Source organism: Fulmarus glacialis, unplaced genomic scaffold, assembly GCF_000690835.1.
Source record: "Fulmarus glacialis isolate BGI_N327 unplaced genomic scaffold, ASM69083v1 scaffold7663, whole genome shotgun sequence".
NCBI lineage: Eukaryota > Metazoa > Chordata > Aves > Procellariiformes > Procellariidae > Fulmarus > Fulmarus glacialis.
Genome location: NW_009203513.1, coordinates 4,914 through 23,253, shown reverse-complemented (window position 1 = coordinate 23,253; position 18,340 = coordinate 4,914). Strand labels below are relative to the sequence as shown.

General features: G+C 39.0%; 1 protein-coding gene across 1 annotated transcript; it reads right to left on the bottom strand.

Annotated features, from left to right (window-relative positions):
• Positions 1 to 6,258: 6,258 nt before the first annotated feature.
• On the bottom strand, positions 6,259 to 18,101 carry LMNB2 (lamin B2). The gene is made up of 10 exons (XM_009574658.1): positions 17,949 to 18,101; positions 17,173 to 17,298; positions 14,586 to 14,756; positions 12,383 to 12,508; positions 11,960 to 12,180; positions 11,074 to 11,365; positions 10,445 to 10,552; positions 9,454 to 9,573; positions 7,911 to 8,012; positions 6,259 to 6,682 (listed from the first exon to the last, which is right to left on the bottom strand). Exons 2-10 carry the CDS (start codon positions 17,245 to 17,247, stop codon positions 6,641 to 6,643), a joined length of 1,257 nt encoding a protein of 418 aa, XP_009572953.1. The 5' UTR covers positions 17,248 to 17,298; positions 17,949 to 18,101; the 3' UTR covers positions 6,259 to 6,640.
• Positions 18,102 to 18,340: the final 239 nt, after the last annotated feature.

Genomic DNA, 18,340 nt, shown 5'->3' with positions numbered 1-18,340 from the left:
CCCCGGGGGCGGGCCTGCTCCCCGCCATGCCCACCGCGCCTCGTGGCCCCGCCGGGCACCGGGGTGAGTGCAGAGGCCCATGTCCCGTGTTGGGATGAATTTTGGTGTCACTACCGACTGTGGTGGCAGTGGCCCTGAGAAAGCTTTTACGTCCTGGGGCGTAATGCACCTGCATCACTTGCAGTGGTGGGGCCGGGTTTCCTGGACTGCCAAGTAACTCCCCAGCTTCGCGTTCCGTAGCAGTGCGAATGGCTGGGCATGGGGCTGGAGCTATGATATTTTGCAAGTTCAGTACAGCACAGCATTCAAGTATGAGAAAAATGCTGCACAACTACATCCTGACATGAAATACGAGCCTTATGAACTGGGCTTCCTACAGAGAGCAACTCCCTGGTGAATTTTCTCCGGAATTAATTTTTTTGTTCTTTGAGGCTATGACGATGGTTTCCTCTGCCTTAGGTGACTCAGGTAAGAGGCTCATAGCCATAATGCCTGCATTAATTCCACAATGGTATATCCTCCATTAAGTAAGAATGCTGTGAGAGTTGGTAGAAGCAAATGGGACACAACAATGCTACAGCGCTTTTTTTAGATATGATGTGCAGAAAGGAGATTGCTACTTACCTCTGTGAGATGAGGAACTGAGCATTACGGCAGAGCTAAAGTCAAAGCTACTCTCATCTTTACCAGCTAGAGCCCACATTCAAGAGTATTGGAAATCATTATCATGCTGTCTGTGGGTCCACCTGAAAAAGAAACCATTCCTACACCTCACAGAATTATCATCAGCCAGCACTAAAGATGGGGTAGTTGGCTATGGTACAATTTTATGAGTACAGACTAGTGAAAAGAAACGGACTGGAAATTGAGCTAGGCTAACAATGAACACAGCAGCTCACAGCAATGCTTCAGCCCATTTCCTAGTTCCTAAGAATTGATCACTGCTAGGGCTCAGTATCTCCTCTTGTTCTCTCAAGTCAGGATCAAGTGGGCTAAATGGAAACAAGCCCTTCAGTGCAGGGGCTGTAGAGGTCAGCAGGGTGATGAGAAAGGAAGGGGAAGTTTATCTGCTCCAGGTACTCAAGTTCTTCCCTCTGCTTTCATTGGGAGTGGCGCTGTTGATCAGAGAGGACAGCACTTTCCGTGAGCACTGTGTCTGTGTACAGTTCAAACGAAAGTGTTCGTTTGCTTCTGGAGCACACCACACAATTCAGCTGTTCTCTTTTAGGAATGTGGATAGCTCATTGTCCCCTATCTCTCTACACACAGGAAGGTCCCCCTGGGATGAATCATCTCAAACAGCCCATGTGGCCTCTCTGTTGGTTAAATGAAAAAAGGAAACAAGTAAAATGCAAAACATTTATTCGAGTGTGTTGTACAAAAAGTTTCCAGTCATAAAATGTATATTACAAATCATTGAAAAAGACAAGACATTTGGCATGCATATTCTAAAAAGAAAAAAACCCACTTTGAAATGATAAAGTCTAGATCATTATGTAGTTTTCGTAAGTTCCATGTGAACATTTTCATCATTTTGTGTTTGTATTTCAATTTGCAACCTTTTTCTCAATTCCTTATTTAAAAAACTTGAACCTTCCAAAAACTCGTCTGCAACAGGTGACTGGAGGTAGTCAGTTAAACTGACCAGTGACCCTAGAACCAGAGCTATCTAAATAAAGATTGTATTAAAAAAGTTAAAAAAATTTAAAAAAAAAGAAATCACAATTCAAGTCACAAGGCATCACTGTTATGAAAATACAGTTCAACTGAGAAGGTACTATTGTGCCCAAATGAAAAACATTTTGGCTTAAACTCATTTAAAATAGCTTATTGCTTGCAATTTTAGTGTAATGATGATCTGGGTAGCTGGAATACACAGTAACATCTACCTTATCAACACAGAATCATCACTTCATTAAAAGCTAACTAGAAAATTTGGAAGTTAATGAAACATATTTTCTTTTCCTGACCTCCAAGTCAATTCACTGCTTGTGCTATTCTTAACGGAGTCTTTCAATATTAAGCATCCTGTTCACTCTCTAGACCTTAGCATTTCAAGAAAGGCATTATGTTTACAAATAATAGTTGCATGTAAATATGGTCTTGTATAAAAAAACCCCACTTTTAAATTATTTTAAACTGGTTTAAAGCTAATCATATTGAAGGGCAAATAATTCTGTTTCCCAGGCCATTTGAAGTGAGAAAAGAAACTCTCCAATATAATTTGTCTTGACATTCAGATAAAACAATGCTTTGAAAAATGCAATCACTATCTCACCTTCCACTCACTGGTTTACAACAAGGCTTTGTTTCCTGCTCACACAGGGTTTGGACCCAACAGTGGCAATAAAATCCAGTATCAAATATGGATAATGCCTTTGTTTAGAGATAAGACTTTCAAAAGAAGATACAGAAAGAAGAGCTAGAATGACATCACAGTGAGGAAGTGAAATAAGTGGCTAAAGAGATATAAAACATACAGCATGCTTGTTTTCATACAGCATCAAAATCTTTCTGATGCACACAAAACATTCTCAAATGTTCTGCGATATAGAGAGGATTTCTACAAGCCTCTTCTAACTAACCCCTATTCAGGTGGTAGTTAAAGGATGAGCATTAAAAAGAAGAAAAAAGGGTATATAAAAAACCAGTAAGATCCCTGAACTGAACATGAGGTGTGCCGTTGCTCAAGGATAAACATGCAGATTAAGTGATCTCCTTTCACAGTATGGTCTGCTTCACGCTGCAATACAATTTTCATGACTAATGTAAGCTGCAGACAAGCTCGTCTGGCTTTCACATTACAGGTCATGGGAAGCAGATCTTTATTTTCTTCCTGAGACATTTGGTTCCTACTACAAACACAAACTCTGCCAGCCAACTTCCATCTAATGGCAAAATGGTGCTGAAGACAAGTGATCAATACATCAGTGTAAACTATTGTTTTTGTCAGGGCAAATCTAGAGTCCTGAACTAGCCTAAGTAGACACACTGGGAAATAAAGCTGTGCAGCAACAAAGGAATCATACCCACTCTATTACTTGGAGTCACTGCAACACAACAGCTAAAGTAACAAATACAGAAGCGAGGGAGAAAGAAGTGGCATGAAATGTCAGAGGCTCTCTGTAACCATCTTATTCTGCAGGACACCACGTTACCAATGGTTCTGCAGATGGATGGACTTGTTCTGACAGGACCATTTTCACATGGTACAAACTTAGGAGTAGGTAGTATGCGTTTATCATATTTTATATGATATTCTGTTACGATCTACACAATGAAAAGATTGGCTTAACTATTCTGCTGCAGTTATGCTGTTATTCCTTCCCTCTCTTAACCAGTGAGAATAATTTAGGAATCATTTTTACTATTTCATCCAGGATAAAGTTGTTTGCTTATTTCCCTGAAATAAGAACATCCATATGGGTAATTACGCTCAAGTAACTACTCTGATAAAAGCTATACTGGTTAATTTCCCTAATAAGAGAAGCCTTAAAATCATTTTTTTCCTGACAAGTCACATCTATTTCTCCTCCTAAGCTCTACACCTGATATCAGACACTGGAGTAGAAACACTGACTATCCTCCAGCTTCTTCAAGAGTGGTTCACATACAGGATCAAATAGGAAAAGAGGGCAAGGGGACACTGGATTTTATTTGAACAAAAAGCTTTAATTATCCTGAAAAAAAATTATCCTTGAAATACAGAAAAAAAAGAAACAATGCTTTTTGGTTTGGTAAAGCCAAAAAACCTCCCAGTATGGAGCACCAACTTTAAAGGGATAGTGCCGTTATACTGAAGCTCAGCATCAAAAGCAAGAGGAAAGGATGGTGTCTAGAGAAGACACACACACAAAAAAGAAAGTACATGGAATACAGTAGTTTTTCTGTGTCTTGTAATTTACAGCTAGGAATTACTTATCATATTTTTAGTAGCCTTTTAGAAAGCACTGTGGAGACAGAATCACCCACATTTAGACTGTTGGCATTCAGTTTTTCCCACAGTGTCTATCACTGTTTTATATGAACACCTGCATATACCTAAACATGGTACTGCAGAATAAAATAAACTGTTTCCAAAGTTAAAGGACACAGTTCCAAATCTAAGGACAAATTCTGCAGACTGTTACTGAAGGGCACAGTGCTCATCAAATAAGATCTGCAAGCACCAGTCCTTAAGGCTACAAGAAGACACATTCCCCATACAGTAGCTGTTAAGAAAACTATGGCTCAGGTAGCAAGAGGTTTTTCCTCATTCAAGCTGCCTTTCCTAGCCCATTCTTTACAGAAAAAAAACCAATCACAGAAAAAATGCAAATGAACTACAAAAAAAAAATTGCTTTAGTATTTAAGATCACAGAACAATCTTAAATTTACAGGACAATATTAAAGAATAAGCAATCTGAAAACTGGCCAATGTAAAAAAAATAAATACAGATCTTTAGGAAAAAAAAAGGCAAAAAGCCCTCAAACATTATGTAAGTATATTATGGAAGCTGTGGGTCAGAAAGGGAAATGCTGTCCAGTGGTTGGAAGGTGCATTGCAAAAATACTTTTACATTGATTGCATTCATTTGCATAACAACAAATTTAGAAAAGGTAATTGATAACAGTATGTCTGAGAAACATAATTTCACTAGATACATTTTACAGAGAGATAGACATAATTTACTACATATTTAACCTTCTACTCAAGCAGAGTGGGGAAATTACATTAGAAGAACGGTCAAGTACATCAATAAAATTATCCAACTAGCCCAAACAGCCAAATCTTCATACTGCTTTTTTGTAATAGGCCTTCTGATAATGGATTAAAACATAATTCTAAATTTCTATTAGTTTAACTTCAGTAATTCAATCATCCCACTCAAACAGAGAAAGTAGCATCTTTGATTTATTTTTAAATGGTAAAATAAATTTATAAGCTTAAAAAAACCCTTTTGTTCCCACCCTGCTTGCATTACAAAGCCATCAGTCAAAGCCACTAAACTGACTTTCTAGGTTATATCTGTCAGTCACAATACTGTTCAGAGAACATAATGTCCAAAAGCCACCGAAAACATCCAAACCTTGTAGCTTGTTTGATGAGTCTAAACTATTTGAATGACAAGATCAGAGTTCAAGAGTGCAGGTAAAAACCAGGATTCTATGCTGGCATCAAATGGTATCCAAATTTTGTATCCACCAATAACTAGTGGAAAAAATATTTGCTTGTACAGTAGCCAATACATTCTTTGGAGCCGTCAAGTATTTTTCCTAGTGCTTAAAGATGCACTACTATATGAATACTAACCCTAACCAGGAGTCAGAGTTGTCTCCACAGAAATGCAGCAGAAGAAACCTTAAGCTAAAGGGACACTATCAGATACAAAATGCATCGTACTGGAATAAAAATAACCTGCTGCTCATACGAAGCATTTTTTATAAAAAGCATTATTCTCCCTTCACTCCCTGTTAGCCTTTACTTCGAGCATTTGACCATTGCAAAGCAATGCTTACGTCCTGAACAACAGCAGTTTCTTTTAACTTTTTTAAAAGTCACTAAACTATTTCTGTACTATTTTGCAAATACTGCTTCTTAAGGTATCTGACAATGCCCCTTTGAATATAAGAAAAGTATGAACAAGCTGCATCTACCTCTGATTAAAAAAAAGTCAACATTTACACAGGATAACCTTTAAAATCCCCAATATTTATCATTGCCAAAAGTAAAAGTATTTTAAACATCTAAAATCGTAATAATTCTATTTAATGCTGAATATATCAAAAGCATTAAATCATGATGCTTAACATCATAAGTACGGTACATCACAACTTGCGTCCATGATTTAACAAGGTCTCATTTGTGACAATGTCAAAACCCCCTGAAAATAAAACAGTTAAAACTCTGGTTTTGACACTTCCATACCTTAAAGTGGTGTATATATTCAGTAAGCAGAACCCACCATTCTCCATCTTCTGAAATAATGATATGGAGCTAAGGTGTTGACAGACTCAGATGTTTTTACCACTAGGCTGTCAAATCCTGGAGTAGGACAAGATGCCATGGTCCTGAGCCGAGAATGTCTAAAATGCAGCTTCCCTTTATTACTTCCATTGGTGGAGTAGCATTTTTAATGAACTTGGGGTCTAATTTTCCTAAGCTGGGCACTGCTGAGGATACCAGGCAAGATACTACCATTTCTTAAAGTATGGAGGAAACACTACTGCGAATCTCTCCTGGGGCCCTGCAGATGAACATGCTTTCTTAAACTTTTTTTTTTTAGTTATCCTGGTTATATATGCAATTATAGATTTACCATACACTCAAGGAGTCTCATCCCATTTTAGCTAAAAATTTCTTTTTTGCTGCAGGTTTGTACATAAGATTTTAAACTCTGCATGGGGAAAAATGTTGTATTCCAATATAGTGTTTCAACAGAGGGAAAAATAAAGAAATCTATTAAAGTTCTGGCAGTTTTGTTCAGTAAAGGTTTTTTTTGAAATTTTTTATAAAAATGTACCAAGGAGCAAACTTCAAAGAAATCAGATGATGCGTATATAAAAATAGTTTTCAGTGGCTCTGGAGGGAAAAAAATAGCAAAAATAAAAGGAAATAAATGAAAAAAAAAAAGCAAATAATAGTTTCTATTTTCTTTCTTCACATCACTGAGCATCCTCTAGAGGTTGTTCTGGGATCCCCCTAAAATAAGACAGACATAGTTGAACTCAATTCTTACTAGCTTTTCATATTGTAAGCCTAGACTCTGGTTATTATCTCAGTTGTTAAAAGCTTTTTTTTTTGTAGTTTAGTTATATTCAGGGAACATCACAACTATAGAGAAAGCATAGCACATGTCACAGTCTACTGCCAGAATTAAGACACTGCTACTCTGGTTGTGGTTTTCTATGATGGGTTGGTCGGTTAATCTCCATACTTCCAACACTGATACAGATGACAAATGAAAATCATAATGTCATTAGCTTTCGAACAGGAAGTTCCTTCCTTTATTTCAAATGATGTTTCCATTTGAGAGAGATCTATGCTGCATAGCTGCTTCTTTGGGTAAAAAAAAGTTTGTTTCAGTTGCTTTGTACTACAAATACACTGCTCAATCTCCTGGAGACCAAAAAAAGCTTTCAGAACTCAACTTCAAACCTGCACAGAATGAGTTCTTTGTGAAAAGAGCTACTAATGGCCACTGATCAGGAGAACAAATCGCTTGACTTTGAAATAAATTTAAAATATTTTCTGGTACCACCTGTATGAAGTATCTTTCACCTTTTCACTCTGTTGACTGCTGGGCAGTTATTTCACAGTACTTAACTAAGGGTTATGAAAACATACAGGTGGTATTATTAAGAAAAACCAAGTTTATTTCAGATGTAGCAGGTTTATACTATCAGAAAATAAACCAATAAGCTGAAGCTTGCACCAGCAGAAGCACTCCCCCTTTCCTGGTTTTTAGTGGTTATATTTCCCAATGTTTATATTCTGCTTACAGCAAGAATGCCACAGACTCTTTTTTATAGACAAGCAAATACTGGAATGGGAGGAACATTGACTGCTAAAACTAATCTTATTAACCCTAAAAATAGTCTGTATCATTGCAATGCTTTAAATCTGATCTGTTGCATACTTCCATAGATACCCTGGCATCCTGACCTGACATTAGCCACTGCTTGAGCTGTACCATTATTGATTCAAGCAGCAAATCTTGGAAAAATAGCTCACATTATACTCCCTCTGTGCATTGTAGTAATGCTGCAGGGTTGCAAGCCATTCTGAGATTGTCCTCTGCAAGCATCCATTGGAAAACTGGACCAGGAAGCTCAGAGCTGGCAAAAGTTGAAGGGACCCCCCTAAATCTTATGCCTGATTAATCCAACCAACAAGGCACAAGTTAAACACCTGGTCTGCATCTTATTACCTGTTGGTTGAAGAGGTCATCTTCTCCAAACTCTGCTTCATCCTCTTCCTCTTCGTTCTCTCGCATGACTACTGATTTAGTAACACTTCTCACTGCAACTTCCTACACAAAATGACAGATAAGAAGATGGCCAGTAGTCTACATCTATAGTTTTTGCTATACCATCAATATAATATCCCTATTAAATTTTGGAGGGCTTAAAGCAACTTGCCCTAGATTTAACATTAGCTATGCAAGCAAATACCAGTAATATCCTGCAAACCACACCACCACTCCTATTTTTATCCACTAAAAGTCACGGTAATGTAATTTAGCTTCAGGAATTTTCTTTCATTACCTAGGGATTTGAGAGGAAGCAGCCATGTTTCAGGTGATCATTACTCAGTTTTATACAAGCTCATAGCAGACCCAGTTAGCAGCTGTCTGAGACATGTTGTAATGTGAGAAACTAAAGTTTCACTGAAGTTTCTCAGTATGATTACACAGCATTAAGAATATTCCTGATTTCTACTAAATACTCTGTATCAATTGCGTGTATCAATTATCAGGACAGTCTTTCAAACCAGACACTAAAAAGAATTCTAAAACCCCAGGAAGCTTCCTTTATTACTAAATTATTTTTAACACTTCTTAGTAGTAAGAAATTCTTCTGTACACCTGCACCCTTGAAATCATAGGTGCAAATTTCTACTTGTGGAAAAAGTCGCCCTAAACATACACTTCTAAGCAGGGATACTAAAGGCAATCACAGTGGTAACAGACATGGATTTGAAATTTTTTCAGATACTAGTTTAACCACTTCTATTTGAATACTAAGCCAGTTAGCTTTCTATTTGTACAAATGACCCTCCCTCCTACCTTGTCCTGTGCTGCTGTTCCTGCACAAAGTGCTTCCACAGAATTGCAGGCAAGAAAGGCAGCATGAAAACTGATACAAGTATAGTCTGTTTTACTTTCCTATTTCTATCAGATCACTGGGATAATGGTACATTTATGAGTAACAGCCAAATCACAATCCTCCCTTGCAGGAATCTTCTGCAGGGATGGTTTTTAAAAAAATCAGTTATGGGCAGATGTAGGACAACGCAGAATACACAGGAACCTGTACCAAATGAAAACTTCTGATATACTTCCAACATTGAAAGGACAGCTATCTTCCCACATTAATATTTACATTGCACCCCAGAATATTATAGGTACTATATACTGTAACTTTGAATTGCTAGCAATACTTATTTTCTTTGTCTCTTCTGAAAATACCTACTCAAATTCCAAATAAATTCTCTACTAGCATAGTGTTTTTCTGAAATAGGAAAAAAAAAAGTCTATGGATGTATCAGGAGGATGATCACAGTTTTCCAAAATTTCCCCAAAATCTCAGAGATATGTACAGATGTTTATTTCAGTGTTATAAACTGTCTAATTTTAAAAGGCCATAGAGGAGATCTTAAAATCAGATTTTGTCGGCATTGTCCCACCCCCCAAATTAAAAGAGTTTGGGAGATAACCCAGTCCACAGCTTTCTTCTACAGACACAGCCTACCTCTCCTTCAGAGTTTACAAGGTATGTGCGGATATTTCCTCCAGTGCCCCAGCTACCTTGATTCTTCCACACGAGAACAGAAGGGGGGCTATGTGATACGCCTGCATCTGCACCCCAAATCTAGTGAGAAAGACATTCTGTAATTAGCTATTTATGCACATTTTATTTTTAAATATGCAGAACCCCCTAATTCTCCTACTTCTCTCTACATACCAGTTTTGTTTCTGAATTCCAATGGCAGTTTTACCCTGCTTTTATCTTATTACAAGTAATGGTATAGGTATTATTCTCAGTCTACAACAAAAAGTAACACTAGCCATTAAAAATCCCCAAGAGAAAAAAAATTATCTAATATTGCAATCATCAATTCTTTTCTGAATATACAAATTTCTCCTACCACTGTCTCAATTATTATACTGTATGGAGCCAAGACATAAAATGCAGGTTGTAGTGTATCAACTTAATCTTTTATATGTATCTGAGCAATTGATACTTAAGTAGAAATAGCTGAAACTGATTGAAAGAAAGCCATTTTTTTCTGCTGAAGAACATCTGTTGCAGACTGAAAATAAAATACAAAATTATAGAAAAGCATCTGTTCTACTACAATCAAGGCTGAGAACATCTAGTCTTATACTTAACTAAATTTTACTAGAATGAATGCTCTGAAATGTTCTTATTTCATTAAGAGGTTGAGCACAATTAGCGTTCCAAACCTGGGCAAAGGTGTTTGAAAACAAACAGCCCTTGACCCATTCCCCGAAATACCTTTTTCAGCTTTCTCTGCCCGAGGTGGTCTTAAATACTGAAGTGCTAATACAGAAATTCAGTTTCTGTTCTGCATTTTTATAACTGAAATCCTGCTCCTCTAAAGTGAGATCCATGAAACCAAAAGTTACACACCAAATCAGGCTGTACCAAACGTCAGATTTACAACTGTCACAGCATCAACAAAAGAATATATTGTTGACATACTATAAATGTAACTTACTGTTACAGTCTGCCCAGCTCTGAGGACATACTTAGGAGTAAATTTGTAAGCAATTTCTTCTTCATCTCCAATTTGTCTTTTCAGTCTCCAGTTACCCAAAGACTGATCCTAATGGAGAGAGTCATAAGGTTATTTAGGGAGAGCAAAACAGAGCAAACAGGCATCAGAGCTTGTCTAGGTCTCTCTATTATTAAAATAACGCGCATATAAATTTATTTACACAGTTGTGAGACATTTGCATTCTAACTTGAAAGTATTTTTCTATACCCACTAATAGTCTAAAGTGTAAATTCCATAAAGTCATTCAGCAAAATTTAAAAAAATACACATTTCACACAAAAAAGTTCTGCTAGAGCCAGCAAGGCTATTTACATGAGCAAAGTACCAGCACACAGGTTTAGACATTTGGGACACAAACTGTGTTCTTTTCCTGCAGCAAACATTACACTCATGCTAGCACACTGTAACGTTCAACTTTTAAATGCCCCTGTTAATTATTGCAGGACGCTGCACCTTGAGATGTTGCTCCTGCTCTCCAAGTGACTCTATCTACTTGTGCTACAAAAGGCCGTGTAACATTTCAGTTTAGCTCCTACTCCTTGTTTTCTAGGAGTTCTGCTGACACTCACCTTCTCTGAGTTGTTCTTCAGTTGAACGTATTTGCCCTCCAGGTCTATCTCTTCTATGCTGATACTTCCTGTAGCTGAAGCTTGCTGGGACATTTGGAAGCTACTGCTACTACTGCTGCCGCTAATACTTCCAGTGCCAATTCCACTTGTTCCGCTGCCTGAAAGCTCCTCTGCTTCAATACGTTTTCTCTTGCCTCGGGAAGAGCGAACAAGTGAAGTACTGCTACTGCTGCTGCTGGAGGTAGCCCGAGAGACTGTAACACGGGAGGAGGGACTTGGAGAGAGCTTCAACCTTAACGCAACGAAGCAAGCATTTTAATTAACTCATCCAGGGAACTACACACAAAGCAATAAGCTACAATATTCTCAATAGCCAGACTGTAATAGGCCCCAAGGCTGAAAGCAGCCTCACTGTGTGTGTCAGGAAGACTGCATATAAAAGAAGGCGGGGGGCGCCTATCCATCCCTGAGAAATTTTCTGGTAGTACCATTATGTGACATGGAAAGCAGTGCTAATGAGAGCAACACAGATCACTTAACCCTCCTCTCGAGTATATCTGCTACTTAACACACTATTCTTGGACCACATAATTTAAAAACAGGAAAACACAGAAGTATAAGCACTTAAACAAAAGGAGGAGATGAATGTCAAGCACAGAATGATATATTCTGTTGTACTCTGAGACCATTACAAAACCAAAATAAAATGAAGACGTTGTTCAGATGAGAACACTTGCAAGTGTTCCATGTAAGTGTTCCATGCAACGGATTGTGGTGTGAGGCCAGTATCAGTTCAGTTTTCCTGCTCAAATGGTAAAAAAATAAGCATAAGAAATGAAGATAACACCTGCTAGTCCTAAGAAAAGAATGTGGAATCTGTACGTACCTTTCCTCTTCTCCTTCCAGGAGTTTTCGGTAAGCACTGATCTCCATGTCCAGCGCTAATTTAACATCAAGCAGTTCCTGGTACTCTGTAAGCTGCTGCTGCATCTGGTCCCTCATTTCTGTCATTTCCCTCTCCTTTGCATCTAGCATTTTCCTAAACTTTTCCCGCTCACCAGCCATCATTTCCTCCAATTCACGAATGCGATCTTCTGCTGCACTAGCCTAGGTAGACAGCACAATGGAAAACCCAGTTGGCATATATGTGGGTACAGTAAAAAAAGTTAAAAATTCATCTCCCTCCCAAATGAACACAACAAAGATTTCTCTCTGTAAAATCCAGAAAATATGAAGGGACAGAAATGTTAATATATCCAAACAATACAGTGCTCTGTATTAGAGATGAAAGCAAATTTAGTCCCTTTACCTGTTTCTGAAGGCCAGAAAGCTGGTAGCTGAGAGCTTCTATTCTCATGCGAGCCTCCTTCAACTCCTCTCGAGCTGCACCAGCAGCTTTGTCATTTTGGTCAGAGGACAGTTTGGCATTCTCCAGCTGGAAGGCAAGTTTTATACAAGTCACTTGCATTGAGTTAGATATCCTGCAAATATCCTTTTGATAAACAATAGAAGCTATTTAATCTTAAATAATATTTAAAAGACGTGTAGATGTGGCGCTTAGGGACATGGTTTAGTGGGCATGGTAGTATTGGGTTGACGGTTGGACTCGATCTTAGCGTTCTTTTCCAACCTTAATGATTCTATGATTCTAAGATAACCAAAGCACAGAACAAGATACCAGAGCTAAAATGAAGACATCTGTCTTGTCTATACTATTGACTAGCAGCCACCTATTTCACCCTATAAATATTACCATCAAGATGGGCCCAATTTGAGCTCCCCCTGAACTGCAGCTGGATTGCACATCAGGTGACTCTCCCCTTGAGCAGGGACACCTCTCAAGGTTTGAGATTCCTTACCTGAGATTAAGAGATCCTTCCTCACCCAAGGCAGAGAGATCCCTTACCCTTTGTATGTTCCTTCCATGCAGTAATTAATAAGGTGAACCTTGCCATCGAACTTATTGAACCTTGTCAAACCACTGTTAAACTTTGTTAAATTCGATCGAACTTACTGAACTCTGTCAAGTTATTGTTTTACCTCAATAAAACATAATCCTGCTTCTCTCTTTTGAGTGAGGTGCATTCCACTTATCCATGACAATAGACAGATAAACCAAAAGAGTGCAAATATTTTTAAGAAGTTTAAGAAGCATTCTCCTGGATTAAATTACTCCTGTGTTCACGTTTCCCTTCTACTCCGCTCTGGTGAGACCCCACCTGGAGTATCGCATCCAGCTCTGGAGTCCTCAGCACAGGATAGACATGGACCTGTTGGAGCAGGTCCAGAGGAGGGCAACGAAAATGATCAGGGGGATGGAACACCTCTCCTATGAGAACAGGTTGAGAGAGTTGGGGTTGTTTGGCCTAGAGAAGAGAAGGCTCCATGTAGACCTTATTGCAGCCTTTCATTACTTAAAAGGGGCTTATAAGAAAAAATGGGGACAGACTTTTTAGTAGGGCCTGTTGCGATAGGACAAGGGGGAATGGGTTTAAACTAAAAGAGGGTAATTCAGACAAGATACAAGGAAGAATTTTTTTACGACAAGGGTGGTGAAACACTGGCACAGGTTGCCCAGAAGGTGGTAGATGCCCCATCCCTGGAAACATTCAAGGTCAGGTTGGACGGTGCTCTAAGCAACCTGATCTAGTTGAAGATGTCCCCTGCTTACTGCAGGGGGGTTGGACTAGATGACCTTTAAAGGTCCCTTCCAACCCAAACCATTCTATGATTCTATGATTTCCAATTTTCATACCGTGGTTTTCATCACCAAAGCTGGTCAAAAAAGGTCCAATACCTTGCCTGAAGTTTCCCCGCCACCAATGAAACCATGACTGCATCGAGTCATTTTCCAATCCAGAACTAACTTAGATCATTGAAATGTATTAAGGCTTACACACATTTAAAAGAGTATTGGGGCTAGTAAGAACATTGCAAAGGCCACAGTAAGAATAAAGTGACAATGCAACCTTAGACATGGAGCCCCTCTCAGTATGTCCATATTAGTTAGCAAGCTCACTGCATCCAGGCAAAAGCCCGTATTGAAATGCAGCCATTCCCCAAGCTCTCCAACCCATCCCTCCAGGTAGTCAGCTTCTTAGAGCCCATGTATTGCACCTATTGCAAATCTCCTCCACCACCTCCATTTTGGAGGAAGAATTGGATCTACTGACATCAAGGAAAAAACCCTTATAGCAGAAGACATTGTCTAATCAGCTATTGCATGACATCCGCTATTCCCACTGTGTCCTCTCCGCAGTAACCAACAGTTCCATGTGTTTTCTCACAAACTGGCCTTTCTTGGCTAAAGCTATTCCTAGCTATTACCTCTGGCTACGATCTCCTTGGAAGTGCATCCACACACAAGCACCAGAGGAGGCATGTGAACACTGGGAGAAAGCTTCTTCAAATTATAATTACTTGTCTCCTTAAAGACAGTAGGGCTGATGGAAATGGTTTTATCTCACCAACTGGACTTCCTGTCAGACAGTGCTGTGGATAGCATTAGTTACCTTAGCCTGATAGGTCTGCTCAAGCTCCATTTTGTACAGTTTGACTTGTTCATCATGTTGATTTCGCAGATCCTCCAGGGCCTGAGTCATTTTGGATTCATACTCCTGTTGGCGACTCGTGTCCACCTCGACCAAACGATGTTCATGTCGTTTTCTTGTTTCCCTTATTTCCTACACACACAAAAAAAATGGGGACAAATTCCCACATTAAGGTACAGTACAGCAATTACATTCAGACAACAATTAACTATTTCAGTACTACTTATTTAGTATATAGGAGCTACAGTACTAAAGGCATTTAAGCCTAAGAATTGCTGCATGTACTAACAGATGCAAGTTACCATTAAAAGTGATCTGACTTAAAAACAGGTTTAAAAATAGCTCCTTACTTAAACTGTATATGGATGTTTTATGCTACAAAAGTCAAAATGGGGGAAGGAGGGGAGAAGAAAACATGAATTTTTACATAGCAAAGAGATTCCATGTGCTGCACTACAAACCCTTTCCTTCTCAATATACATGCCTACATTACAATAGCAGTCTACAAGGAGTCAGATAAAAAGGAACACCTTTTGTGACCATTGCATATATTGAAAAAATAATCATTATAGATAAAACCTGCATCTTCAAATTTCACTTTTAAGCATATGCAGATCTTCTCTCTTTTTCTGTATACTGGATGACCTCTACTCATTGATTTTGATTACTTTAGTAATAAAGCAGCAACCCAAGCAATCCTGAAGACATAAATCTAATTTTTTCTGGTCAGAGTTTGTACTAAGAAATTTTCATTTTTAGAGAAGTATGAGTTCTCTGTGCCTAGAACACTGGTCCCCAACTAGTGAGGTAAGACTTACTCATGCACTTATTTATGTTGAGCTCCGCAGAGACCTGGCCAGGCCTGAATGCATGGTATGAGAAAGAGACAATTTCTCCCTTCAGGGTAGGACGAACAACAAAGGAGCAGTTCTGACTACTGGGAGGAGGCCTGAAGGTAGCAGCAGGGCCATGAGAAGGAACAGCAGGCAAGTGAAGCAAGGCTCACTTTGCATGCCTAAATTGGAGTCATAGCAGGCTAACACAAATTCACAGCAACTTTACAAGTTGTTTTGCAGAAATGCTCTACATCTAAGAATAGACTCTTAAAAACGTGCCCTTCTACTCACAGAAATGTGTCCTGATGTGATCTGGAAGAAGCTTTCCATTCTGTGGTGAATTTTTATGCCAAGAAAACTAGCAAGCAGCAGTCTCTCAGTAACTGTAGGCAATGACCCCTCAGAGGCCACAAAAATATCATGGAGGACTACAAAGTATCAGGTGAAGGGCTGAGCTGATCTAGCAGTTCAACACCACTAGAATAAGCAGGCTTCACTTGCCACACTCCCAATCATGATATTCTAACTCTAATGGAGCGTTGGACCCTTCACTGAATCAAATGAATTCACTAACCTGAAGAAAAAAAGGAATTGGTTTCCTTTGTGTGTTGAATTGGTCCATACAAGGATCAAAGAGCTCCAGGGATGGCTAAAGGAACACCCCCACTTCAGCATAGCAAGCTTTAAGATTAGCTTCTGTCTCATTTAGCTTCACCTTTAGTCAGTAGCAACACAATTCTCCTCAGGAAAGAAAGTTATTTTAAGGCCCTACAACCAAGCAAGGGTCTGTCACTGCAGTCACGTGCAGCAATCCAACTACTCCAGGGCATGGAAGTGAGACAATGGTCAGTACAATTCAGGGTGATCTACCTGGTTGGTTTCTCTGGCCCTGCTCCAGCCCCTGTCCTTAGCCACACAGCCCTGCCCCATCCCTTAATCCAGTCTGGGCACTCATTTGATTCCGAGGTAAGACATAACTCAACCAGAAAGCCCTAAGTATTTTACTAGTTAATCAGGCTGAAGTGGTTTCGTGCATGGTGAAAGAAACATCACAACTAGCATAGGTGAGATGAAGGGCAGAAGCATGGGCAATTGCTCAGCAGCCACTAATTGAATGAGCTTGCAGAACCAAAGGTCAGAGTTGGTTTTCATAAGATGGAAAAAACTGACATAACACTTCGCATCTGGTACAGAGAAAAGGTCATGCTTCCCTTTCCCAATCCCCCAAGCCACACCCGTGCATTCCCACTATTTTATAAAAACTTTGGTCCTCACTAGAACCGCTATGAGCCAACTCAACTCACTAAACAGGCAGAAACCTACCCCTGCAAAAAGCAGGGTAATTGCATACTGTTCTCATCAATGAAAATAGGTTATAGTCAGATTCAACAAGCACCAAAGTTGGTGCAAATAAGGAGCACGACCATGCAACCAGGTCCAGAGAGAAGGAACAAGACTGTCCCTTTCCCACAGCAGTCAGCTGCTACATTAGCTCACCTGCCCATGGAACAATACCCTTGTCACTTGGCTCTCATGCCAGTTCAGCCACTGATTTACCATGTAACAAAACCTTTAACTATTTTATTGTTCAACCTATTTATAGCAAGGATAATACTGACCTTCCCTATCTGGACTTAGTAATTGCTTATAGTCAGTTTGAATAAAAGCTACATAAACTTCAGACTATGATGAGATTATTAGGTTAATACCACCTCCTCAAACACATTCTTCCTGAAATCCAGATCCTCTTGCAAGCTTTGGCACCGATTCTCCAGGTCCACACGCATGAGTGTCTCCTTCTCCAACTGCTTCTTAGCCACAGCATGACCATCTTCAGCCTAGTAAAGAATTTTAAAGATAAAGATTTAATTTTGGATCCCTATTTTCCATCCCCATAATCCCTTTATGGTCTTCATTTGACATCTTTGGACCAATTATTCACAACAACAAATCTAATGTCAATCCACTGATTTTCCAATTAAAAAAAAAGAAAAAGAGTGTGTGTGCTTATGAATATTTAAAACAAGCTTTCATGTTTATATACCAGTTATTTAAAACATACGATTATTTCAATACAGTATGATAATGGAGCCGAGGATTATTAATTCCTCAAGCACAGTATGTTGCATGTTCTTCTTTTTCTTGCTAGCATAGTCCCACTGCGTACTCCAGCATAAGTTTAAAGTTATGCAGGACCTTACAAAGGACAATGTTTAGTAACCTCATATCTCATGAATATAGAAACACTTATCAGAAATTTTTAAATAAAAGCTTTTGACTAGCAAAATTTCTAAAACACCATGTTGCTTTGGTTGCTTTACAAAGATTTCTTACAATTTGTTTTTATATCCAAGAGGGGCAGGCAAAGGATCAGCAGTAAGCGAGCTGGATCACTGATGTTCAGACTACAAACTAACTGGAAAGAAAAATAAGTTTTACAATACACAGCCTCTCCTGTGCTAAAGCAAGGAAGCATTCACTGCCATACCTTAGCAAGTTGGGCACGCAAATCAGCCACCTCTGCTTCCAGACTGCGCTTCTCATTCAGGACAGTATTGAGTTCTGCTTCACTTCTATGGAACAGCACTTCAAGATCCTTAATGCGACCCTGAGCCACAGACAAATCAGCATCTTTCTTCTTGTAGCTGAAAAAACAAAAGTTAATTATATTTATACGTGGGTGCACACACATCTTGAGCATGTCTTGGTTACAACTACAGATATTTTGTTATTATACACATTTTATTAGGACTAGTGTACCACTAGGTGGCTCCTAGAGTAACCTGCAAATGCAGCTAATAAAAGTAATCATAAACACCTCTTAAAACTCACAGTTTGTACCAATGTGTTGTAAATGCATTGCCTAATAAAGTAGAACAT